The sequence below is a fragment of the Dermochelys coriacea genome, chromosome 8 (genome assembly GCF_009764565.3).
Source record: "Dermochelys coriacea isolate rDerCor1 chromosome 8, rDerCor1.pri.v4, whole genome shotgun sequence".
Taxonomy (NCBI): domain Eukaryota; kingdom Metazoa; phylum Chordata; order Testudines; family Dermochelyidae; genus Dermochelys; species Dermochelys coriacea.
This window is the reverse complement of record NC_050075.1, coordinates 37757909-37785767: the sequence shown is the minus strand read 5'-3', so window position 1 is coordinate 37785767 and position 27859 is coordinate 37757909. Positions and strand designations below refer to the sequence as shown.

Below are 27859 nucleotides of genomic sequence, written 5' to 3'. Positions count from 1 at the left end.
CTTTCATTCCCCTCTCCTCTTCGATTCAAATTATCTGCTCTCATCGTCCTCACCTTCCAGTTCCTAAAGTATCACTGAAATTTTCAGAATATGATTGTGATATTATCTGATTAAAATATGACCATATAGATCATTGTTGCAAGCACTATTATATATTTGCAACAAATCTTGTTCAAAATGTGGCATGTAAGATGTCTATGAAAATGTTATGGTTTGCTGGTAATGATTTGCTATTTGTATGCATGTATCATTTTTGTACTTGAAGTTATGAATATTGGCTCTCTACCTGGATTTCAAAATGTTTGCTCCTAGGTAATGTTCACAAGGTGGTTAGCCTGCACATCTTGGAGGGACTATTCAAATTAAGTGGCTCATCAATAAGCACTTAACTGAAAATGGACCATGGGAGATGCCCATCTAAGCTGAATGGACTGTCCTGCAAACCTGTTGTCTGAAGTATAGGTAATAGCTTCCTGCAATGACAAGGCAAAATGCATGGGCATGTGACTTGTCCATGTGACTCCAACCACCATCTTGCTATTGTACTTTCCCACAATGAGAACACTGGGATTCCCCCCACATGGCAGAAGCTATAAAAGGCCCTGGAAACTCCTCCATTTTGCCTCTTTCCTGCCCAAACCTCTGGACTATGAACTTATACTAATGAGAGCATTCTAACCAATGGACTGAGGTCCTTCCAATGAATTGGAAGCAGCCAGAAACTTGACTTAAGCCAGCAGTTTATTCCATCACTGCTATAAACCTGAACCAAGAATTTTGCATTTATTATATGTATTTGATTCCTTAAACAATTTTAGCTCTCACCTTCTTTCTTTCTTTTTATGAATAAACCTTTAGATTTTAGATACTAAAAGGATTGACATCAGCATGATTTTGGGTAAGATCTGAGTTATATATTGACCTGGGTGTGTGGCTGGTCCTTTGGGATCAGAAGAACCTTTTATTTGAAGAGACTGGTTGTAAAGAACCACCCATCTCTAAGTCTAGTGTTTTTGGGGTAATACAAGGACTGGAATGCCTGAGGAAACTGTCTTTATGACTTCTTGTTACAAAGTGTGGTGAAACAGAAGTTTACTTTTGTTGCTGGTTTGATATATTGTGTGGGGGATTAGCCACCAGTCTTGGGATGTATCTGCCCATATTTCTCAGCAGTTCATCCTGAATTTGGCATTCTCAGTTGTGGCCCACAGAGGCACAGTTACAGTAATGTACAGGGAGAAGTTGCTTGAGTGAAGGAGTTTGTATACCAGCCTGGAGTGACCAGTATTAATTTTTAGAATCCTTGCAGGCCTCCACCTTCTGCATTCAAAGCGCCAGAGTGGGGCATCAGCCTGGACACCAGGATCCTAAACTTAGGTTCAATTCATGTAGACAAACCGTGGCTCTGTCTCCCTCAAGTGGCTGGAATGCATCATTGCATTACCCAGTGTTTTACCAAAGGATAGAGAAGTGCAGAATTCTATTCTACCAACGGTAATCTAAAGGGAGGATTGCAGATTTCTTAGCATTCAATTCAGACCATTTTATGAAAAACATTTTTAAAAATATGTAGCTCTTATAGCTCCAAATGAAACCTAAAAATTGTGAACCAAGTGCAATCCATGCAGAGATGAGTCTTCAGAGAACATGGAATAATAGTTCAGAGAAGCCTGAACTCATTTCAGCAAGGGGTTACCTCAGATGTCCAGTAGTGTTGATTTAAATGTCAACATTGTTAATTATTTCATCAGTCATGTAAAAAAGAAAAAGAAAGGTTACAGATTGACAGAATTCACTGTGAACAATGGTTCATTTTGCTGCCTCAAACGAGTGGCATTTGGGAGATGCCATCACTTATTTATTTTTCCCAATTCAAGAAGGAGCCAAACCCAAGGAGCCCCATGAAACCCATATTCAAGACACACCCAGGAGGAGCCAAGCTTAAGAGCCCAGTACAGCGAAATGCATTAATATTTAGACTATCTTCAAGATCTCCTGTGAAGAATATCTCATTCGGGGACTCACATGGGTGGAACATATTTTGTGGATGGAGCTTAAAAGAGTTCCACCGGGACTTCTGCCAATTTAACCCTTACTAAAAATGTGATTGCACACATTTTCAGTGAAGTAAACAAATTACTCTTTCACAAAATTTGCTGTAATACTTTAGAATTGACAAATTAGCAACAAAATACAATGTAATATAATATCTATAGAGAAAAATGCTTAAAATATAGTTTCTTGATTTTGAGTTTAATTTGCTTTATGAAAATTAGGAAGAAGTGATAAATTAGCTAGAGTAACAACACAATTACTTTTAAATCATTATATCCCCATATAAGAATATTTAAATTGACTTTCAGAGCAGAAAACGTACACCACATACTATATAAATCAAAACCTACATGTTCCACAGTGATAAGATTACTGACAGAAAACAACCACATATGTAATACACTTTTGTAATTCCAATAGCACAAATAGACATAAATGTATTTTAAATACATTTCATGGATTTATTGGATTTATTTCGGAAACAAAATGTACCACAACAAATCTGTAACTTTTAATTCATATTATATATACTGCAAATCACAATAAGTATTTTAAAAACTAAGAATACCTGTGTGACACCTTGTACCCCATGTGATACCCTGTTCCCAATATTCCCAATTTTATATACTTGTGATATATTTTGTACAAAATATGCCTTGTGAGGTATCATTTCAAAACTCATAATCTACCGAACATCATCGTCATATTAAAATGTGAGTATCAACACAGTATATGGAGCTAGGAGATTTTACTATATGTTTGTTACTAAAATATGTTGTAATTCTGGGGAACGCTCACAGACTAGCTCCTCAGAGACAACAAAAGATTGATCACAGATGATAGAAAACTATTAACTGCTGAAGCAGGGGAGCAGGGGAGACCTTAAACAAAGAAATTTACAATTCACTTGAAAGACTTTTTGAATCTTAGGTACACAGGGGAACTGTTTTGTCTACATCCCAGCAAGGGGTAATCCTCAATGAGAGGAGGGGGATATAAAATAAGAGACAGTGACTTCCTTGTCTCTTCTCCTCCCCCATCTCTACTCAGGGCAGCAAAATCACTTGAAAGACAATGGTGAATCATTGAATTGAAGGGAGTGGTCCTGGCCTGGAGGTTTTCCAGCCAGTACAGACTGCTGAAAGCTTTTGGGTGAGAGAAACCTGTTTGCTTTTAAACTTATTGGGTTTGGTAAAGTTTAGGAATTAGCTTCCATGTTTATCTTTTTATTTCTTTTGTAACCAACTCTGACTTTTATGCCTTATCACTTGTAAATCACTTAAAATATATATTTCACTAGTTAATAAACTTGTTTTACTGTTTTATCTAAACCACTGTGTTTGATTGAAGTGTTTGGGGACTCTTTACTGGGGTCAACAGGATTGGTGCATATTCATAACCCATTGTCTCAATGATGGACTAATTATGAGGTGGTATGGCCAGTGGGCTACTTAACAGTACAAGACACACATTTCTGAGGGACAAGGCTGGGACTGAGGGATGTGTGGGTGTCACCCTGTATCTACTCATGGATGTCTGGGAGAGCATTCTTGTATTCAGCTCTCAGTGACTTTACATGCTAGTGGCTGTGAGAGAGCAGAGTCTAGAGGAGTTGCTGTTCCGGCAGTAAAGCAGTGTAAAAGGCATCCCAAGCAGGAGAGCTAAGGGGACACAGCAGTTCAGCTTTCATTCTGAGGAATCTCACAACCTGACTCCTCTGAACTGGTGGATTAAGAAAGAAAGAAAGAAAGAAAGAAAGAAAGAAAGAAAGAAAGAAAGAAAGAAAGAAAGAAAGAAAGAAAGAAAGAAAGAAAGAAAGAAAGAAAGAAAGAAAGAAAGGTCACTTTCATGATGATCAAAAACCTCTCCACTCCTAATAGTTCAACCACTTCTACCAAAAGATGAATACAGTTTTAGATTAGGCATCAATACAATATACCCATTAACAATATATGACTCACAATTATTATTTGTTCTTGTCAACAATTATACATTATTTTAGCATTTCCTAACTAACAGAAATAACCCTAAAAGCCCTATAACCCCCTCTTGGAACTCACCTGTCCAGATGAATTCGGTGTAAGCTCCTGCTGTTTCTCCTCCCCGTTCTCCGCAGAGTGAGGGACGTTGGGGCTGAAAACCATCAGGTCATTCCTGGCGGTGCCTTCCCCGACACACAGGTTCCGGCTCTGGCGCTGGGAATAGGACCAACTCCCCACTTCGCTCGAGCTCACCACCGTGGCTTTCCCAGGACCGCACATCACTTCCCGACCCGGGTGGCATCTCAGGCCAACGTACACGACAATCACCAGCACAAACAGCCCGGACACCGAGCAAATGGCGATCACTAAAGACACGTTCATGTCAACCAAGGGCCCTTCGCTCCCGACCCTTTGCCTCGAGTCCCATTTCACAGCCTGGGGACTCTCCACCAGGGACAGGCTGACCGTGGCTGTCGCTGACAGCGCCGGCTCCCCATGGTCCTTCACCAGGATCACGAGTCTCTGGCTGGGGCCGTCCGCCTCCTCCAAGGCCCGCGTGGTGCTGATCTCCCCGCTGTACACACCCACCCGGAAAGGCCCCGCAGCCCTGGGCTCCTGCACTTCGTAGCGAAGCCACGCGTTGTAGCCGGAATCCGCATCCACCGCTCGCACCTTGCCCACCACGTGCCCTGCGCCGGCCGACAGCGGAACCAGCTCGGGCCCTGGCGACCCGCGGCCGGAGCCAGGCGGGGACACTGCGGGCGCGTTGTCATTTGCATCCAGGACAAAGAGCTGCACAGTCACGTTCCCCGCACAAGGAGGGGAACCCGGCGTCCCTCGCGCTCACCTGGAACTGCAGCACTTGCAGCTCCTCGTAGTCAAAGGGCTGCAGGCCATAGATGTGCCCGCTCTCCGACTGCACCGAGATGTAGCTGGACAGGGGCTGCTGCTCTCCCACACTTCGCTCCACCACCCCGTAGCTCACAAAGCCGTTTTCCCGCAGGTCCGGGTCCGACGCCGACACGCTCAAGAGATGGGCCCCGGGAGGGTTGTTTTCCTTCACAAACACCGTGTACACGGGCTGAGGGAAAGCAGGCGCGTTATCGTTCACATCCGCGATCGGCACCAAAATGCTGCTGCTGGCCGAGAGAGACGGGGCCCCTTCGTCTCTGGCTCTCACCAGGATCTTATATTCAGACACTCGCTCCCGATCCACGGCCTCCGCCAGCACCAGCGAGTGATAATTCTTAAAGGTGGAGACGAGCTGAAAGGGCAGGTCCGGGGGGATGGAGCAGGTGACTTTGCCGTTGTCTCCCGAGTCCCGGTCAGACACGCTAATAAGAGCCACCACTGTCCCCGGGGGAGCGTCCTCGGGAACCGGCAGGGAAAGGGGAGTCACGACCAGCTCAGGGGAGTTATCATTCACGTCTGAAACTTCCACCAAAATTTTGCAATGTCCGACCATTGGAGCGTGACCTTCATCTGTAGCTTGGACTTGAATTTCATACAATTTAGTACCTTCAAAATCCAATTCTCCTTTGATTCTAATTTCTCCGGTATGAGAATCTATACTGAACATGTCTTTTACTTCGGGACCAATAAGAATATTAAAAGAATATGCGATATCCTTATTAATCCCCTCATCCAAATCGGTGGCGTTGAGTCTGACGACTAACTCCCCAACAGTTGTATTTTCCGTTACACTGACCTCATACACGGATTGACCAAAGACAGGCGCGTTATCATTGACATCCAGGACAGTGATCACCAGCTGCACTGTGCCCGTCAGCTCCGGTTTGCCCCCGTCGGTAGCAGTAAGTAATAAATTATGAAGAGGAATTTCCTCTCTATCGAGAGCCTTCCTTAACACGAGCTCAGCAGATTTGCGTTTGTCGTTTTTCTTGTGTACATCTAGAGTAAAAAATTCATTAGAGCTGAGTTTATAGGTCAGCAGAGAGTTTGTACCAGTATCTGCGTCAGACGCGCCCTCTAGTGGGAAACGCGAACCTGGAAGCGTTAGTGATTCTGCTATACTCAGCTTTTGCTCATTCACAGGGAACACAGGAGCGTTGTCATTTATATCCTGTATCTCCACTTCCACGTGAAATATCCTCAGGGGTTTGTCCACTATCACCTCCAGGTCAATGGCGCACAGGGGGCTCTGGCCGCACACCTCTTCCCTGTCTACTCGCGAATTAACAAACAAAACGCCGCTCTGCAAATTTACCTCAAAATAGTCTCCCCTGCCTTTGGAGACCATCCGGAACATCCGAGACACCAGCTCCGACACCTCCAGCCCCAGGTCCTGGGCCAGGCGGCCCACAAAGGTGCCGTGTTTGGATTCCTCCGGCAGGGAATAGCGGACCTGGCCGCTGCCCACCTCCCAGGCCGTGTGTAGCAGAACCAGCCGCAGCAGCTGCCCGGGTACCAGGGAGTCTCGCCGGAGAAGAGCCATCTCGGAAACTCTCCTTTCAAAATTCTCCAGTTAAGACGTGGCTAATGCAAAAAAATTTAAAATATATTTTAGCCGTATCTTTGCAAATTGCTCAATCTAGCGCCTCTGCGTCCGGTTTGATCCGTCCTTTGATATTGACGTGATTCACAGGACAGACCTGGGAGTGGCTTCCGTTTTCCTTTCTCACCGAAGTCCTTTTTTTGGTCTACAGTGACACCATGTGACTAAATGTAGAAATGTAACATAATTGTTATGATTATTTTTATTTCATATGCTTGTATTTTGTCTTCTTATTGTTCATATTCTTGTCCCTTTTTCAGACATTTTTTTACAATATGTTTTTAAATTTTATAGAAATATGCGAATTTTAATTTGTGATAACTTAGGGTATATTGAAGTACATTGTTTTTATTATATATTCAGTGGTAACATTAGTAGCGCCTGTGTGCCCATAACACTTCTTTTCATTGTACAAGACTTTATCATGTCCGGTGTTTATTTTCTGTTGTGATGATTTCAGAACATGAGCCCCTTAAAAACTGCGATCTTCAAAACAACTGGAGGGTTTATTAAATACATCACTTGGTTTATTATCTTATAAACTGTCTGTTTTTCTGTTATTATTTTATCTTTCTTATCATGTATATACGCTGCACATTTACATTCTACTATACAGATACCGAACTCCTATTCCCTGTCTTGAAGATCTTAGACTCTAAGTACGCAGTCCTGTATCTTTAATTCTTAGGAGCTGATTCGTACCTACTGAGCTCCAGTGGGGTTACTGGGATCAGTAAGTAATGTGAATAAGAGATTGCAGGGACGGGTTTAGAAGCTGATATGATGAAGTGCACTTAGCTATTTAACTATTGAACGCTGTGCAATTTCCTAGTATCCATCGATTTCTATGATCACACACAGCTGAACTCTATTTTCTTGCCACTTGTCTTCACATAGGAAAATGCCCCCCTAATTTCTCGTCTATAAAGAATAATAATTTTAAGTGCGGCGTTTGAGAGTAAGCAGAAGAGGCAAAAAATAATGGGTTGTAATTGAATTAGTATCTCCTAATTCTTCTCCAGTAGTCACCATTTATCCTGTATTTTTATTATTTAAATACAGGGGGAATCATGAGAATTCTTATTTCTGACTGGCATCAATAACCGGGGCACAACATTTGAGGAAATCCCGTTTTTCAGAACTTCTTGGGTTTTTCCAATACATGCTTGATATTTTAAAAATATTTTCCTGCATCTAAATAGTTTATTAATTATAATTTTTGTTCTTCCTGCTGCGAAGAAGAGGAAGAAGAAGAAGAATTTACATTCTTTTAGCAACACTCATTCTCTAGGATCCAAAATGTCTTTCAGATTCTTCGTAAGGATCACTCACCTGCTGGGCTGGGATGTAGCAATTTGTAAATTTTTCACGTCAACCAGTTTGCATTATCAATACACACAACCGCTTTTAGAAAAGCAAACGCACAACACTATATCTAATTATAAATGCCATGGAGAAAGGATGGTCAGAATGTAACTTCCCTAGCTGGAGCGAAATTCTTCTGTCAATTTATACCAGTACATCTCTGAAGAAATCCATGGAAGATAAAGGTCTCCCCTCTGAGATCATTCGATGTAGATGCATTCATATAAATAAAGCACAATAATGCAAAACACAGTATAGATTCTCGTGTACAATCAATTATTTTTACATCTTGTATTTAAAATATTAATTTGCATAGACTCCGACTTCATATCTGACTCTTCAGGTGAAAATTAATCGGTGTCGAGGCCCTTCTCCACCTCTTCAGCTGTAGCAATATCGTCTGTCTCTTCCACAGACTTGAATATTTAGAAATTGTCTTCCACTTCGGCATATACCTGATCGGGGTATAAATAACACCTCTGTGTCCCCTTTCCCCAAATCTTCGATTAAATAATGTCTTTGCATAATTTACCTAAAATTGTCATGTAATGTAGGTAAACACCTACTTTAGTTATCTTGAAAAGCAATCGGTGTACTAGCATCTTCAAGAACTACGATATGAAATGACACAGAGCTTCAAGTTATTAGTACAGCACATGGCACAGATTTAGATGAGGGTTTCTTCCCCACCTTTAGAAAGTCTTCTAGTCAAGAGCACTGGATGGGACATGGGAGTCCCTAGTATCAGACAACTGTAATCATTCAGTTTAATTTTCTAAAAAGTGAAGAAAGTGAAAAAAGATTAGTAGACTCTAACCCACCAAGAACATCAATAAGTCTCAGGTGTCTCCTAGGGGTCTTCTTCATGTCATTCATTTTGGAAAGCAACATATTGTCCCTTACCGGGCCAGTAACAGTATAAGCACAGTGTGGGGCCGTAGATTCTGGAAGCGTAGCTTTCTTCTTCTCAGTTCTTCGAAATCACTCCACAAATCTCTCATCTGTAGATTCGACTTTGCCCTTTATTTAACTAGATATCTGCAAATTAGCTAACTGTGAATAAGAGACAAATTTAGAAGCAGAGCAGAGCTCTTCATACTCTATTGCTCGGCTACTCACACGCACATGGAGGGAGAGAGGCCTCTAACTTCCCTGTCTATGTTCTACGACAGAAAAAAACTTCTGCCTGGCCACGGGTTCTTGTTTTTCCAGACATGACACATCTCAGATACCTTCAAAGAAATTCCAGAAGAGGGGGACAAAAGGAATGCTCAGAAACAAAATCAAATACTGAAAATGGAAATCAGTGGTGCTGTATGTGCTCTGCTCCCCACATAAGGTTATTACCTCTCTTAAATTATTTTAATAAGATTAATCATTTGGAATAGTTAAGTAAAATGTGAAATCAGTCAGTAAAAGGGAAGGATATAGGATTATTTAGAAAGTATGAGATTGTTTAATGCCTAACCCTTATAAAACAATTTATGATAATTTACTTTGCATTTATCAGTACTGAATTTCATCTGCCATTTTGCTGCCCAGTCACCCAGTTTTGGGAGATCCCTTTTAACTCTTCACAATCTGCTCTGGATTTCACTATCTTGAGTAATTTTGTATTTTCCGCAAACTTTGCCACCTCATTGTTTACCCCTTTTTCCAGATAATTTATGAATATGTTGAAAATAACTTGTCCCAGTACAGATTCCTGGGGAACATTCTCTCCATCCTGGAAACTGACCATTTATTCCTACCCCTTGTTTCCCGTCTTTTAACCAGCAACTGATCCATGAGAGGAGCTTTCCTCTTATCCTATGACTGCTTATTTTGCTTAAGAGCCTTTGGTGAGGGACCTTGTCAAAGGCTTTCTGTAAGTCCAAGTACACTGTATCTACTAACCACCTCAAAGAATTTTAGTAGGGTGAGGCATGATTTCCCTTTAAAAAAGCCATGTTGACTCTTCCCCAATATATAATGTTAATCTACCTGATAACACTGATCTTTATTACACTTTCAACCAATTTTCCTGGTACTGAAGCCAGGCTTACCAGCCTGTAATTTCCAGAATTACCTCTGGAATCTTTCTAAATAATTGGTGTCACCTTAGCTATCCTCCAATCATCTGGCACAGAAGCTTATTTAAGTGATAGGTTACTTACCATATTTAGAAGTTCTGCAATTTCATATCTGAGTTTCTTCAGAACTCTTGGGTGAATAACCGTACCATCTGGCCCTGGTGATTTATTACTGTTTAATGTATCAATTTGTTCCAAAACCTCCTCTATAAACACCTCAAACTGGGACAATTCCTCAGATATGTCATGTAAAGAGAGTGGCTCAGTGTGGGAATCTCCCTCACACTCTCTGCAGTGAAAACCAATACAAAGAATTCATTTAGCTTCTCTGCAATGGCCTCCTCTTTGTTGAGTGCTCCTTTAGCACCTCGATTACCCAGTGGTCCCACTGTTTTTTTGGCAGCTTCCTGCTTCTGATGTATTTAGAAATAATTTTGGCTTTTGTTTTTTGTGTCTTTTCCTAGTTGCTTTTCAAATTCTTTTTTTCCCCCATCTGATTATACTCTAACACTTGACTTGCAGAGTGTATGCTCTTTTCCATTATCTGTAGTAGGATTTAACTTCCAATTTTTACAGGATAGTTTTTAGTTTCTAAATGGACTCTTTTACTCTGTTGTTTAGCCATAGTGGCATTTTTGGTCCTCCTACTATGTTTTTTAATTTGGAGTATTCATTTAATCTGAGGCTCTACTATGGGGTTTTTTAAAAGTTTCCATGCAGTTTTTGGGGATTTCACTCTTGTGACTGTTCTTTTTAATTTCTGTTTAACTAGCTTCCTTATTTTTGTTTAGTTCCCCCTTTTGAAGTTAAATGCTAATGTGGTGGGTTTCTTTGGTATTTCATCCCTTACACAAGGATGTTAAAATTAATTTTCTTATGGTGGCTATCAGCTAGTGGTTCAGCTATATGCACCTGTGGGACCATCTCCTGTGCTTCACTTAGGACTGTCAAGAATTCTCTCTCCCCTTATGGGTTCCAGGACTAGCATCTTAAAGAAGCACTTATTAATGGTGTCTAGAAACTTTATCTCTACATCCTGGCTTGAGGTGATATGTACCCAGTCAATATGGGGATAATTGAAATCCCCCCTTATTATTGAGTTTTCTATTTTTATAGCCTCTCTAATCTCCCTGAGCATTTCACAATCATTGTTACCATCCTGGTGAGGTGGTTGATAGTATATTCCTACTAATATATTCTTCTCATTTAAGCATGGGATTTCTAACCATAGAGATTCTATTGTACAATTTGATTTGTTTAAGATATTTACTATATTTGACTCTGTGCTTTCTTTCACATATACTGCCACTCCCCCACGGGCATGACCTACTCTGTCATTACAATATATTTTGCATCCAAGTACTACTGTTTACAAGGATTGTCATCAATACACCAAGTTTCTGTGATTTCTATTACACTAATATTCTCATTTAATACCAAGTTCAAGATATCAAATTCACCCATCTTACTATTTAGACTTCTAGCATTTTCATATGAACACTTACAAAATTTGTCACTTTTTAGTTATCTGCCTTCATGTGATGCCTCATTTTTCATTTGACAGCTTCTCTTCACTTCCTATCGGTACTATATGAGCTAAATAAGAACTTTTAAAATCTCAACTTATTTTTTTCTTACTGAATTAGGGATATTTAAAATGCCCAACAGATGAGGACATGTTACAGACAATGTCTCAAATTCAGATTTAAAAAAATACCAAGTAAAGAGTCACCTTTCCAAAGGGATTTTTTGTGAACTAATGCTTCTTTTCTGAAGCCTGATGACATTGGGATTATCAAAAACGAAAAATTTCTGGGTGAGATTTTGCTCAAATGCAAATAATTTTAGAGTTCTTAAGAATAAAACCAAATTCACATAAAGGACTGCTGCACCTTTGATGATGTTTTCACGAACACCATGCAGACCTACATTTGTGAAATACCTTACTGCGAGGTATACGATCACTGAGAAAGGAAACACACTGGAGCAACCAGACTTTCTTAACAATCACACAAAGGCTGAAAGTCATAGTATTCATAGAGAAAATCTAGTGTAGATTTCTTTAAAATATATAGGTCTGAAGAAATAGAAAATAGTGAAAGAGAATAGGACCCTAACCTAAATACAATCTGTTAGGCAACAGGTGCTAATATGATCATATCTATTTCCAACAATGGAAAAGAAGTTCACCATTTATCTTAAAATAGTAGTATGATTTTCTAAAAAAACAACAACTTTACCCTTAAATTTGCAACTGCAAAGGAGTTTACATCGACTCATACTATTAATAAAAAAGACGTTCCCATAACAAATTACCGCTCACCTGCTTTCCAATAGCCCGTTTTGGAAATTTTGATAAACAGGATTTCTATGTAAATTATGGCTTTCTCTTAGACCACATTATGAAATCATAATAATGTAGCCAACATAAAAATCCTGTAAAATAAACTCTTATACCTCAGAAGGAGATTTCTTATTAAATCAGTTACATGACTAACCTGTCCATCACAGATTAGCTGCTCCTGTTTCCAGTTCCCCTCAATCTTCGATGAGGGAGGGAAGTTGGGGCTGAAAACCATCAGGTCATTCCTGGCGGTGCCTTCCCCGACACACAGGTTCCGGCTCTGGCGCTGGGAATAGGACCAACTCCCCACTTCGCTCGAGCTCACCACCGTGGCTTTCCCAGGACCGCACATCACTTCCCGACCCGGGTGGCATCTCAGGCCAACGTACACGACAATCACCAGCACAAACAGCCCGGACACCGAGCAAATGGCGATCACTAAAGACACGTTCGTGTCAACCAAGGGCCCTTCGCTCCCGACCCTTTGCCTCGAGTCCCATTTCACAGCCTGGGGACTCTCCACCAGGGACAGGCTGACCGTGGCTGTCGCTGACAGCGCCGGCTCCCCATGGTCCTTCACCAGGATCACGAGTCTCTGGCTGGGGCCGTCCGCCTCCTCCAAGGCCCGCGTGGTGCTGATCTCCCCGCTGTACACACCCACCCGGAAAGGCCCCGCAGCCCTGGGCTCCTGCACTTCGTAGCGAAGCCACGCGTTGTAGCCGGAATCCGCATCCACCGCTCGCACCTTGCCCACCACGTGCCCTGCGCCGGCCGACAGCGGAACCAGCTCGGGCCCTGGCGACCCGCGGCCGGAGCCAGGCGGGGACACTGCGGGCGCGTTGTCATTTGCATCCAGGACAAAGAGCTGCACAGTCACGTTCCCGCACAAGGAGGGGAACCCGGCGTCCCTCGCGCTCACCTGGAACTGCAGCACTTGCAGCTCCTCGTAGTCAAAGGGCTGCAGGCCATAGATGTGCCCGCTCTCCGACTGCACCGAGATGTAGCTGGACAGGGGCTGCTGCTCTCCCACACTTCGCTCCACCACCCCCGTAGCTCACAAAGCCGTTTTCCCGCAGGTCCGGGTCCGACGCCGACACGCTCAAGAGATGGGCCCCGGGAGGGTTGTTTTCCTTCACAAACACCGTGTACACGGGCTGAGGGAAAGCAGGCGCGTTATCGTTCACATCCGCGATCGGCACCAAAATGCTGCTGCTGGCCGAGAGAGACGGGGCCCCTTCGTCTCTGGCTCTCACCAGGATCTTATATTCAGACACTCGCTCCCGATCCACGGCCTCCGCCAGCACCAGCGAGTGATAATTCTTAAAGGTGGAGACGAGCTGAAAGGGCAGGTCCGGGGGGATGGAGCAGGTGACTTTGCCGTTGTCTCCCGAGTCCCGGTCCGAGACGCTAATAAGAGCCACCACAGTCCCCGGGGGAGCGTCCTCCGGCACCGGCAGAGAGTGAGACGTTATTGTTAACTCAGGGGCGTTATCGTTCACGTCTAACACTTCCACCAAAACATAGCAATGCCCAGCCAAGGGATGCGGATTTTTATCCGTAGCCTCGATTTTAATCTCGTGTAAACTAGTGTCTTCGAAGTTCAATTTTCCATTCACGCTCAGCTCACCACTGTTTGAATCTATGCTAAACATGGAGCTTTCACTGAGCGGAGTGACACTGCGAACTGAATATATAATATCCTTATTTATTCCCTCATCCAAATCTATGGCGTTGAGTTTAATTACTAGTGATCCGTTTGGTGCATTTTCTAGTAACTGGACCTTATAAAGTGACTGATTAAATACAGGCGCGTTGTCATTGACATCCAGCACAGTGATCACCAGCTGAACTGTGCCCGTCAGCTCCGGTTTGCCCCCGTCGGTAGCAGTGAGTAATAAAATATGCTCCGGGATTTCCTCTCTGTCCAGTGGTTTCCTTAATACAAGGACTAACGATTTACTTTTTTCATCATTTGTTCCCATGTCTACAGTAAAATGTTCACTTGGGCTGAGTTTATAGGTTAGCAGAGAGTTTGTGCCAATATCTGCGTCCGACGCGCCCTCTAGTGGGAAACGCGAGTCGGGGAATCTCGATTCTAAAATAAATAGATTTTCTTCACTTACAGGGAACACAGGAGCGTTGTCATTTATATCCTGTATCTCCACTTCCACGTGAAATATCCTCAGGGGTTTGTCCACTATCACCTCCAGGTCAATGGCGCACAGGGGGCTCTGGCCGCACACCTCTTCCCTGTCTACTCGCGAATTAACAAACAAAACGCCGCTCTGCAAATTTACCTCAAAATAGTCTCCCCTGCCTTTGGAGACCATCCGGAACATCCGAGACACCAGCTCCGACACCTCCAGCCCCAGGTCCTGGGCCAGGCGGCCCACAAAGGTGCCGTGTTTGGATTCCTCCGGCAGGGAATAGCGGACCTGGCCGCTGCCCACCTCCCAGGCCGTGTGTAGCAGAACCAGCCGCAGCAGCTGCCCGGGTACCAGGGAGTCTCGCCGGAGAAGAGCCATTGCGGATGCGGAGAGAGCTGGCTAACAAATAAAATCCAAGTTTTTGCCAGAAAATAAATACGTTTTAATATATCCTGCCACGTCTTTGCCTTCCACGGCTCGAATTAAACCTTTGCAAGGCTGGTCAATCTCTGATTTGCTGCAGATGTTGTTACGAATACGGTGGGAGGAGCTGTCTTTTTTCCTTTCAATGAAAACGTATGTTCAGGCAACAGCGACACCTTGTGGTGTACATATAAAATCTGCTGCTAGCTATTTCTTTTTCTTATATTTAATCATCATTCTTTCCCGTCCCCCGTCTCCCCTCCCTTTATGGTATAAGGACTCTTTTGATCAACTGTATTTAATTATTGTCTCTAGTTTATTTTTTGTAGATTGTCCTGTCATCGGAACTTAATTTCAGAAGGAATAATCGTTAAAAATCTGGAGCAATGCTGATACTGTGGGCTGTAGTACATGATGTCTAATTTTTTTTGCCATCCCTGAGGTGAGATTCTTGTAGCCTGGTCTCCGCCCCCAATATTAGCGTTAGCTAAGTTAGTATATAAATTAAGGTTCAAGAGTAGCAGCCGTGTTAGTCTGTATTCGCAAAAAGAAAAGGAGTACTTGTGGCACCTTAGAGACTAACAAATTTATTAGAGCATAAGCTTTCGTGAGCTACAGCTCACTTCATCCGATGCATCCGATGAAGTGAGCTGTAGCTCACGAAAGCTTATGCTCTAATAAATTTGTTAGTCTCTAAGGTGCCACAAGTACTCCTTTTCTTTTTATATAAATTAATGATCTCTCATACTTGTTTTGTCTTTTGCAAAGAGGAAATCACTGCATCAGCTAACTGGAAATATATAATATAGTTTTTATACTTATCTGAATGCAGAAAGTGAAAGATGGAAAGCCTTTAAGGTGTTCAGTAAAAGAAAAAGCAAAACATCATTCTTGTTCGGGTTTTAAAAAAGTACACTTTCATTTGAAAACTTTCCACCTTATTTTACGAAATGCATTGGGGAGTCCCTTTACAGCTAATGATTGTACACAGAATGGAACTAACAAGTCACAGTGAACTATAATAGGCCTGCTAACTACAACTACATGTAAGTTAGGTGTTGTGATAGTGATTGTTAGTGAAGTGAATGTGAAAACACAAGGAACATTTTCCCTTTTGCTCAGCTGGGTGCTCGTTTTATTTTGTAATATGACGTATTTCTGAATAAATATCCCCATACCGTTACTTCATGCCCGGTGTTCTTATTGCATTTATGAATAGACATTTTGCAAAATCTCTACCTGTGTTTCTAAATATAAATTATCGGGTAGACATCAAGTGACTCTATATTGTGATAGATCACTACAGCCAGATCTCTGCTTCCCCAGCAACGCCTCGCCTCTAGAAAGCAACTCAAAAGCCCTACGGAACTTTCTCTCTAGATTAGAAGATGGCTAAACTTAAACCAGCCTGCAAAAACATGGTGCGGGTTTGGCAATTCGCATCTTCTCCAGTCCGATGCATCCGATGAAGTGAGCTGTAGCTCACGAAAGCTTATGCTCAAATAAATGTGTTAGTCCCTATGGTGCCACAAATACTCCTTTTCTCCAGTCAGAACCCACCTGACGGCGGGCAATCCTCTTACAATCCCCACCTGAGCAGTCCACGACAAAGACACATTGCAGTGGAATAGCTCAAGAAGCCACTGAATTAATTTAATGAAAGTAATGGAAATTCTTAATGCATTGCACAATGGAAACATGAAACTTTCAGAACAGGTTGGTGCTCTTCCGGCTATCCTGAAATATATGAAACGGCACAGAGGCCTCTCAGGGAAGGCTAGTGGAAGATCACTTCATAGAATCATAGAATCATAGAATATCAGGGTTGGAAGGGACCTCAGGAGATCATCTAGTCCAACCCCCTGCTCAAGGCAGGACCAATCCCCAATTTTTGCCCCAAATGGCCCCCTCAGGGATTGAACTCACAACCCTGGGTTTATATTAAGAGGTGGAAAGCTTGAATACAGAAAAGCCGCAGAGTGGAAATAAAGACCAGCAAGATTCAGACTTTTAATTATTTAAAAGTATCTATCAAACAGGAGACCTAGGGAACATAGCCAGAAACTCTACTCGGCATTTAATTAATTTACCAGAAATGGAACGAGCCAATAACATGCTCCAGTTTATGTGCTCCCTTTTAAAAGAAATCTTTATTAAGGTCACGTCAGCTGTCATTGATCTGAAAGGGTCCAGAGAATCAAACAGCCCAAAACTATTACATGAAACTTGTTTAAATTTCGAGGATAGGAAAAAGGTTCTTCATCTTGCCCGAAGACTGGAGTCTACCACATATACTCTAAGTCAGTGCACACCCCAAATGTAAAAGTATGGTATTTTATCCTGTTTTAAAATCACAAAGTGAAAAAAGCATTATTATTTCTAGTTCTTAGAGACCTAAGTCTTTCAGACTGTAAACTCCATTTTATATTGGAAGCTGTCTGAGCTAAGGACTATCATTAATGAACTGTTTGCACAGTGCACCAAGCTTTCTCATATCCTGAAATGCTTTGGATACTTTTCAATGTTTCCTTATTTCAAAAATCAGAAGATGCCACACATTTCCTGGAATTATTGACATAACCAGAGGAAAATCTCCAGGATCTCAAGAAGCAAGCAGGTCACAGATATAGAAGGATGATTAAAACCTTTGGAAATAAGCCAGTTTATCCTTTAATAAAATCAATAACCTAAAATAATGAGTTAAAATAGAATAAAAATAAACTGTATAATGAATTAGCATGGGTTAAACTTAACACACAAGTATATTCAAAAGAAAGACAAGAAAGAAATAAGACAAGGGGGAACAACTGGGATCCAAAATGTATATATAAATGTAAATTAAAATAAGTTGTGGGTGATAACAGAAGCCCCAATTCCGCAAACTGGGTCCATGCCTACCACTGAAAATTACAGAAATAAAATTAGACTAATAAATGCTACAGTGATCTTGCTGCTGCAAAAGGGAAATCTGTATCTCATAATCATATCTCCCAACTTCTTTCATGAATAATGTCACTAACATAATGGCTCTGTCTATGCTGTGATGCTGGCAAAGCAGGTGCCAGCTTATGCCAAGGTCCCCAGGCCTTACTTGAATACTGACAAACAAATAGCTGAAATCAGTCTGGTTCATCTCTGTATTAGTATTGTTAAAATAGGCATTAGAATTATAATAATGTGCTTAGTGTTTAGATTTTATTGAATGCTTGTAAATTGCTGCATGAATTAATCTCACTTAAAACATCCATATCCCATGTTGTAAGGTAATATATGAGCATTTGCATTGTGAGCTTCTGTAACTGTATAAGTGACAGGAGAGAAGTATTAACTAGTGTGAAGTACTAGTATCCAATAGAAGATTTTATGTCCCATCTGACAAAAAAGTCCATTGACACCAGAAGAACTATTACGGAACATCAGAGAATAAAACCTTTTGTTGATTGTTCTGATCTAGCCTGCCTTTCCATGCCCCCTTCTCCTTCCCTACCCCTCCCTGCCAATGAAGAGGAAAGGTTCAAATGAATTCCTCCAATCAGCTAAGTTTTCACTTGAAGCAGAAGGAGGGAAAGGATAAAAACCCCTCACAAGAAGGAAGTGTATCTTTATGCTGCTTGGACTCTGAGGTGCAAAGAATGAGCAAAAGATCCCCAGTGCTTAGCCTGAGTTAGCCCTACAGGACATACAGAGCTTGCTTATTATAAAAGTTTGGTTTTTTTGTTTGTTTGTTTTTTAATTTAAGATTGGAACTTATGTGTATATATATATATTTATCTGCTTTAACCTTGTAAACTCCTCTCGTCTCCTTTTTTTACATAATAAATCTTTAGATAGTTTATTATAGAATTGGCTACAAGTATTGTCTTTGGTTTGAGATCTAAGGTGCAATTGACCTGAGGTAAGTGACTGGTCTTTTGGGAGTGGGAGTAACCTGAGAATCATCTATCCCACAGGCAAGCTCCCCTGGGTGGAAAGACAGATCAGACTGTTTGTGACTCCATGTTAAGGTTGTTATAGTGCCTGAGGAGTTTACACTTGATAACTGGTTGGTTAAATCTAACCAGAGAACTCACAGCCAGTTTGGGGTTTGTGGCCTGTTTTCTAACATACCACTGAAGTTAGTAGCCACTCTCTTGAGCCACTGTAGAACAGTTTGACATATGCTATTAGAATTGAAAGGTAATATGAAAATAAATACATCCATATAAATCTGTACATATAACTGGAAGCAGCTTTTCTAATCACCATTAGACAGCAAAATGTCAAGCAATGCTTTCATTTTCTCTAATGCTCAGAAGGCTTTTGACCGGGTTGTGTGGCTTTTCTTAGTTCAATGCATAACAATATTTATATCCAGCCTTAATTTTCATTGGTATATTTCTGATCTACAGAGTGGTCCATGACCAATGTTATAAAGTTGGAAAGAAGAATGTATCAGGCATACCCAAGTTTCCTCTATTATTTGCTTTTATAACAGGATTCATCAAAAAGTATTGATCTAAGCTGATGCTATTATTCTTTATTTAACATGGTCATGTAAATCTATGTGATGGATCACCGTCCTCGAACTTGTGCCCAGGTGTCCCTACACAGTCCTCACACCAAGGCCACCACCCAGCAACCCACCTGACCCAGCTGAGAAGGGAGCCAGTAAAGCTCTATATTGCAAAGGCCCCACCCACAAAGCTCTTGACTGGGGGAGATATCCAGCAGACCAATTGGCTGGGATGCTCTGCTTAAACCAGAAAGAGGCACAGATGTTGTCTGAGCAACTAGATTAATTCCTAACTCGCTGCTATTGTGGACCCTGCCTACTTGCCTGAGTCCTGCCTTTCTGCCTGTTCCTGGTTCCTGTTATCCTTATCCAAGATCCCTCTCTGTTCCTGCTTTCCTGGCTCATTCCAGGTCCCTGCTTCTATGCGCTACACATGACTCCAGCTCTGACCTTTGGCTTGGCACCTGACTCTGACCCCAGTTCTGGTTCCATGTGCCTGACTCTTACCATTAGACATGAACACTTACACTCCAGCCCCTATAATCTATCAATCATCGAGGATGCCTGCATTCTGGATTAATGTTCTATGCTTTAGGAAACAAAATTAAAACTACACAAAACAGAAATGCTGCTGATTGGACTCTCCCAATGTAGGATATTGCATTTACAATCTTTGAGTCTTTAGGAGGAAATTAAATACCCAGGGACACCAGTTACAGATAATATTGAAGGATTATTCAAGACTAATTTTAAAACTATTATTAAACTCCTCCATAGTGAAGAAATAATCTGGAAAAAATTATATATTAGTTGATTAGGGCACAGAACTGCTGTCCATATGATTCACAGATATTAAGGTCAGAAGGGACCATTCTGATCATCTAGTTCGACCTCCTGCACAGCGCAGGCCACAGAATCTCACCCACCCACTCCTACGAAAAACCTCACCTATGTCTGAGCTATTGAAGTCCTCAAATCATGGTTTAAAGACTTCAAGGAGCAGAGAAGCCTCCCTCAAGTGACTCGTGCCCCATGCTACAGAGAAAGGTGAAAAACCTCCAGGGCCTCTCCAATCTGCCCTGGAGGAAAATTCCTTCCTGACCCCAAATATGGTGATCAGCTAAACCCTGAGCATATGGGCAAGATTCACAAGCCACATACTACAGAAAATTCTTTCCTGGGTAACTCAGATCCCATCCATCTAATATCCCATCTCAGGGGATTAGGCCTATTTACTCTGAATATTTAAAGATCAAATACTTAACAAAATCACATCATACCATCTCCTCCATAAACTTATCAAGTAGAATCTTAAAACCAGATAGATCTTTTGCCCCCACTGCTTCCCTTGGAAGGCTATTCCAAAACTTCACTCCTCTGATGGTTAGAAAGCTTTATCTAATTTCAAGTCTAAACTTCCTGGTGGCCAGTTTATACCCATTTGTTCTTGTGTCCACATTGGTACTGAGCTGAAATAATTCCTCTCCCTCTCCTGTATTTATCCCTCTGATATATTTATAGAGAGCAATCATATCTCCCCTCAACCTTCTTTTATAGTTAGGCTAAACAAGCTAAGCTCCTTAAGTCTCCTTTCATAAGACAAGTTTTCCGTTCCTCGGATCATCCTAGTAGCCCTTCTCTGTACCTGCTCCAGTTTGAATTCATCCTTTTTAAACATGGGAGACCAGAACTGCACAGTATTCTAGGTGAGGTCTCACCAGTGCCTTGTATAACGGTACCAAAACCTCCTTATCCCTACTGGAAATGCCTCTCCTGATGCATCCCAAAACCGCATTAGCTTTTTTCACAGCCATATCACATTGGCAGCTCATAGTCATCCTATGATCAACCAATACTCCAAGGTCCTTCTCCTCTTCTGTTACTTCTAATTGATGCATCCCCAACTTATAACTAAAATTCTTGTTATTAATCCCTAAATGCATAACCTTACACTCCTCACTATTAAATTTCATCCTATTACTATTTCTCCAGTTTACAAGGTCATCCAGATCCTCCTGTATAATATCCCGATCCTTCTCTGAATTGGCAATACCTCCCAGCTTTGTATCATCTGCAAACTTTATTAGCACACTCCCACTTTTTGTGCCAAGGTCAGTAATAAAAAGATTAAATAAGATTGGTCCCAAAACTGATCCCTGAGGAACTCCACTGGTAACCTCCCTCCAGCCTGACAGTTCGCCTTTCAGTAGGACCCATTGCAGTCTCCCCTTTAACCAATTCCTTATCCACCTTTTGATGTTCATATTGATCCCCATCTTCTCCAATTTAACTAATAATTCCCCATGTGGCACGGTATCAAATGCCTTACTGAAATCTCGGTAAATTAGATCCACTGCATTTCCTTTATCTAAAAAAATCTGTTACTTTTTCAAAAAAGGAGATCAGGTTGGTTTGGCACGATCTACCTTTTGTAAAACCATGTTGTATTTTGTCCCATTTACCATTGACTTCAATGTCCTTAACTAATTTCTCCTTCAAAATTTTTTCCAGGACCTTGCATACTACAGATGTCAAACTAACTGGCCTGTAGTTACCTGGATCACATATATGAATCATTTACGCAGCAATTTTGTTAATTATACCTATTGTCTGTAAAAATCTCTAATATCTTCTTTCTGAATTTTGACCAAATAGAGTTATTTTATGGACCTTTAAAAACCTCCAGAGAAATTATTAAATGATCGCAATTTCTTTTGAAGCATGTTAACAGGATTATCCAATTTGAAAAGATATTGTTAGGCAGCCATTTAAAATAATGGCTGCAATGTCATTCCGGAGGCTGAAGAGAAGATTGTACACCTAAAAGGACAGTGACATCTGTCATGGATCCACAGAGTCTGGTTTATGCCCCAGCAATAACCAGTCCCTTGACAGTGACCCTTTTAATATGCCAAACCCCAATGGTTCACACAGTTCCTGAGGAGCAGGCCCATGGCCTCCAAAATTCCAAAACTGAGCTTTCCAGGCACCAGTGATCACTGTGCCTGACCATGGCTCTCTGTAGCAAATCCAGGCAAGACAGACTCTGACGGAAGGCTTGCACTGTCCCTCTTTAGTGCAAAAGGCTTTCAGTGAAAATTTTCAGCAACAGCAGGCAGCCATTTCAAAACAAGGCAATAATGTATTAGTCACTTGGTACACAGCATATGGAAGTCCTTAGGTTGCAAAGAGAGGCAAAGATTAAGACATAGTCCATCCTGGTCCAGCCAGTGCAAGCTGGCTCTGGCTTTCTCCCTGGTCCTCAGTCCCAGATAAGAGCTGTATGTCTCTCCAAAGTGCAGCCCTTATTCCAGTCACTTGATACCTTTCTCCTTTCTTCTCCAGACGAGTTCACATGTTCTGCCTAAGAGGGTTTCCTGCTGTTAGATGTCAATTTTTCAGTCCTTGCGTGCATGCGTCCGTGTGTGTGTGGTCTCATTGTCTTTCTGGAGCCTCTGTTTATCTGGGTCATTTTCAACCAGTTCTTTAATGACCCATTCATTCCACCCCATACAGCTAGGAGACACACAACTCATGTCTCCTACTCTGTTCCAAGTCCCTTTTGCATCCACTGAGTAACTACAGAAGGAAACTTAGGCACATGAAAATATTACAGAAAATTCCATTTGTCACAACATAATTTTCAGAAATTATTCAGAAACAGGAGTTTTCTTAACAAAAGTACAGAAGTTCAGCAATTCAGATACTGTCTGAAAGTGAAGGAGAAGATTCTGAGGTACTTTTAAATTTAGCAAATTCTTCAAACCAGAGTTACAGTCAGTACACAGTGACTGCAGAAAGATCCTTCCAAAAGTGTTTGTTTTCTATTGATTTAAAAGAAAAAAATCCCTATTCATTTAGGAGCATTTTTTAAAAAGCATGCCTCACCCAAAATCTAGCAGTGTTTCCTCCTGGCCTGAACTCCTCAGTTTGAACTTTGTATCAATGAATGTATTTATATTAAATCTATATATACTTAAATCTGAATGTTCTCTCATCTGGGGTCAGTTTCTAGTACCTACACTGAATGGAAGGAATAAGAGAAAGGTACAATTTCCCTTTAATTTATAAAATCACAGTTTTCTTTCCTAAAACTTTCTATTGTCTCTTTTCAGCACCAAAATCCCATAAAGTTTTAAAATGACACTCTATACTTATAAATATAATTAAATCTTCATGATCTTCATATCACAGACACTTGCAACCTCTCAGCAAATTATATTCAGCCAAATTTTTCTCTCACATTCCATGTTTTCTTCATTTCATAACTCCATTAATCTCAGGAATAAATGAGAAGACAATCAGGACTATTATTATCACCAGTATATACACCGATTACGAAGGGAAACAAGAGGCGTGATTTCGGGAGCATAATCCTAATATCTGAAAGCATTTGAATTCCTTCAAATACAATGTCACAATATTTAATCTTCTTTCTGAAATAAATTACACCACAAGAAATACTTACTTTTATAGCAACATATTTTAAAAGTCAATATTTGTGTGAAAGTTAGCCAATGCTTGGCTCACATTCGCTCTCTTTGCATCTCCTATTACCAGCTCCAAACAAGAAAAGAAAGTGTAATTTCAAGAAGAAAAGGAGTACTTGTGGCAACTTAGAGACTAACAAATTTATTAGAGCATAAGCTTTCGTGAGCTACAGCTCACTTCATCGGATGCATCCTCTGAAACCTGTAATTTCAAGCTGTTTCTTCCCTTTGCATTTCTCTGCTGAAATTGTCTAGCATTCTAAACGTGTTGCATAGTTTGAAGTTAATGTAGAAGCAGAAAATTATTGCGCTGCTTATATTGTGCAACAGATGATAACTTTAGAACAATAGTGTTATTATTATTATTATTACTGCTTCTTCAAAAATGCAATTGTCAACCACAAATCTCTATAGCTCGATATGTTTTTTTAGTAACTGTGTCAACATTTAAATTTCCTATCAATTGTGACTAACAATAACTGTTACAACATCTATTCATTGTTAAAGCTAAAGTATACATAATAATGTATCAGAAAAATAACTTAGGGCATTGTTCTCACCAAAAATATTTCACCTATTTACCTTTCCCCCATTAAAATTTCCACTGAAACAATTCAATTAAATAAAGTAGTCTACAGAGGTGGAATGAAAAATAGGTGATATTGAGAGGATTAGAACTGTTGAGAGAGGAGATGAGTGAGAGGGGACATGAAAGAGCCATACAATATAATGAATTATACAGACAAATATCAGTGAAAAATTCTGGTTTATCACTTCTCATAATACAAGAGCAAGAGAACATTAAATGAAACTGAGGAGGAACCAATTTAAAATTGATAAAATAAAACACATTTTATGCCGTACATTATCGACTTGTGGAACTCTCTGCCTCTCTGACCCTGAAGAGACCAACAGTTTATTGAGAAACAATCGAAGATGAAAGGTGTGTTTAGATAATTTAAAATTACAATTAGTTTAGAAAGAATAAAATACCTATTATTTTATTAATTTGGTTAATTTATTAATTAATTAATTTATTAATTAATACCAAACTATAAAAACCTAATGTTTCAGAACATAAACCAACATCTATGTGCCAGGGGTTCACCTATAGGCCAGGTTTTCCCATAATTGCTCATTATGGAGATCCCTGAACCTTCCTCAGAAGCTCTAACTGGTCGCCTTCGGAGGCGAGAACAACTGCTCTCATCCGCTATATATATTATTACTATTATTTCATACTCAAAAATAATGATCACTTTAATAATGTTGAAACTGTCCTCCTAAATCTAATGGAGCGAAAAGGTGGCTTATAAAGCAATACATCTTAGTTTAATTTCTTCAAATACATTAAGGAATTAACATTTTTTAAAAATTCACAAACACATATAGAACAAATTCATGAAACTCACCTGGCCAGACGCATTTGGTGTGAGAATCTGTCCCTTCCCTGCCTCTCCATTTTCCGAGGAGTGAGGAAAATTGGGGCTGAAAACCATCAGGTCATTCCTGGCGGTGCCTTCCCCGACACACAGGTTCCGGCTCTGGCGCTGGGAATAGGACCAACTCCCCACTTCGCTCGAGCTCACCACCGTGGCTTTCCCAGGACCGCACATCACTTCCCGACCCGGGTGGCATCTCAGGCCAACGTACACGACAATCACCAGCACAAACAGCCCGGACACCGAGCAAATGGCGATCACTAAAGACACGTTCATGTCAACCAAGGGCCCTTCGCTCCCGACCCTTTGCCTCGAGTCCCATTTCACAGCCTGGGGACTCTCCACCAGGGACAGGCTGACCGTGGCTGTCGCTGACAGCGCCGGCTCCCCATGGTCCTTCACCAGGATCACGAGTCTCTGGCTGGGGCCGTCCGCCTCCTCCAAGGCCCGCGTGGTGCTGATCTCCCCGCTGTACACACCCACCCGGAAAGGCCCCGCAGCCCTGGGCTCCTGCACTTCGTAGCGAAGCCACGCGTTGTAGCCGGAATCCGCATCCACCGCTCGCACCTTGCCCACCACGTGCCCTGCGCCGGCCGACAGCGGAACCAGCTCGGGCCCTGGCGACCCGCGGCCGGAGCCAGGCGGGGACACTGCGGGCGCGTTGTCATTTGCATCCAGGACAAAGAGCTGCACAGTCACGTTCCCGCACAAGGAGGGGAACCCGGCGTCCCTCGCGCTCACCTGGAACTGCAGCACTTGCAGCTCCTCGTAGTCAAAGGGCTGCAGGCCATAGATGTGCCCGCTCTCCGACTGCACCGAGATGTAGCTGGACAGGGGCTGCTGCTCTCCCACACTTCGCTCCACCACCCCGTAGCTCACAAAGCCGTTTTCCCGCAGGTCCGGGTCCGACGCCGACACGCTCAAGAGATGGGCCCCGGGAGGGTTGTTTTCCTTCACAAACACCGTGTACACGGGCTGAGGGAAAGCAGGCGCGTTATCGTTCACATCCGCGATCGGCACCAAAATGCTGCTGCTGGCCGAGAGAGACGGGGCCCCTTCGTCTCTGGCTCTCACCAGGATCTTATATTCAGACACTCGCTCCCGATCCACGGCCTCCGCCAGCACCAGCGAGTGATAATTCTTAAAGGTGGAGACGAGCTGAAAGGGCAGGTCCGGGGGGATGGAGCAGGTGACTTTGCCGTTGTCTCCCGAGTCCCGGTCCGAGACGCTAATAAGAGCCACCACAGTCCCCGAGGGAGCGTCCTCGGGAACCGGCAGAGAGTGAGACGTTATTGTTAACTCAGGGGCGTTATCGTTCACGTCTAAAACGTGAAGTAAAACACTGCACTGTCCCGTCATTGGCGGGTGACCTTTATCTTGAGCTTCAACTCGAATTTCATATAACTCAATGTGCTCGTAATCCAGGTCTCCTTTCACCCTGATTTCACCGGTATCGGAATTTAGGTTAAACGCCGCTCTTACAATGGGAGGCACAAAATTACCAAACGAATATGAAATGTTCTTGTTAGTTCCTTCATCCAAATCGCTGGCGTTAAGTTTGATTACTAATGTCCCATTAGCTGTATTTTCCAATACAGTTACCTCATAAACGGACTGATTAAATACAGGCGCGTTATCATTGGCATCCAGCACAGTGATCACCAGCTGAACTGTGCCCGTCAGCTCCGGTTTGCCCCCGTCAGTGACGGTGAACACTAAACGATGCTCAGGTGTTTCCTCTCTGTCCAGAGCTTTCTTTAACACAAGCTCTGCTAAGTTATTATGGTCATTTCTCACTTGTACATCTAAACTAAAATATTCATTAGAGCTCAGTTTATAGGTTAGCAAAGAGTTTGTACCAATATCTGCGTCAGACGCGCCTTCCAGTGAGAAACGCGAGCCCGGCAGTGTTGATTCTGATATAAAGAGATTTAATTCAGTCACAGGGAACACAGGAGCGTTGTCATTTATATCCTGTATCTCCACTTCCACGTGAAATATCCTCAGGGGTTTGTCCACTATCACCTCCAGGTCAATGGCGCACAGGGGGCTCTGGCCGCACACCTCTTCCCTGTCTACTCGCGAATTAACAAACAAAACGCCGCTCTGCAAATTTACCTCAAAATAGTCTCCCCTGCCTTTGGAGACCATCCGGAACATCCGAGACACCAGCTCCGACACCTCCAGCCCCAGGTCCTGGGCCAGGCGGCCCACAAAGGTGCCGTGTATGGATTCCTCCGGCAGGGAATAACGGACCTGGCCGCTGCCCACCTCCCAGGCCGTGTGTAGCAGAACCAGCCGCAGCAGCTGCCCGGGTACCCGGGAGTCTCGCCGCAGAAGAGCCATCGCGGACGCAGATTTCTTCGAATATACAGCCAATTCATACAAAAATGTGTAAGCCTCTGGAAATCGGTAGTTTAATTCCAATGCCACGATATATGACGTCCTCCTGAACCCCTGATTGTCTGCGTATGCAGTCAAAAGAGGAGCGGTTTGATTTTTTGCCTTACAATTTCTTTTTAGGTGGAGAGC

General features: G+C 42.2%; 2 protein-coding genes across 2 annotated transcripts in view; both read right to left on the bottom strand.

Annotated features, from left to right (window-relative positions):
- LOC119859699 (protocadherin alpha-C2-like) overlaps nt 1-27853 on the bottom strand; it is a 290055-nt gene extending 262202 nt beyond the window's left edge. Inside the window, exon 1 of the mRNA XM_038412114.2 lies at nt 25298-27853. Within this exon, the coding sequence (XP_038268042.1) occupies nt 25298-27673 (2376 nt within the window). The 5' untranslated portion in view covers nt 27674-27853. The remainder of the gene's footprint in view (nt 1-25297) is intronic.
- Nucleotides 12551-14951, bottom strand: LOC122461254 (protocadherin alpha-7-like). Its single transcript, XM_043520204.1, has one exon. The coding sequence runs from the start codon at nt 14856-14858 to the stop codon at nt 13284-13286; it is 1575 nt and encodes a 524-aa protein (XP_043376139.1). The 5' UTR covers nt 14859-14951; the 3' UTR covers nt 12551-13283.
- Nucleotides 27854-27859: the final 6 nt, after the last annotated feature.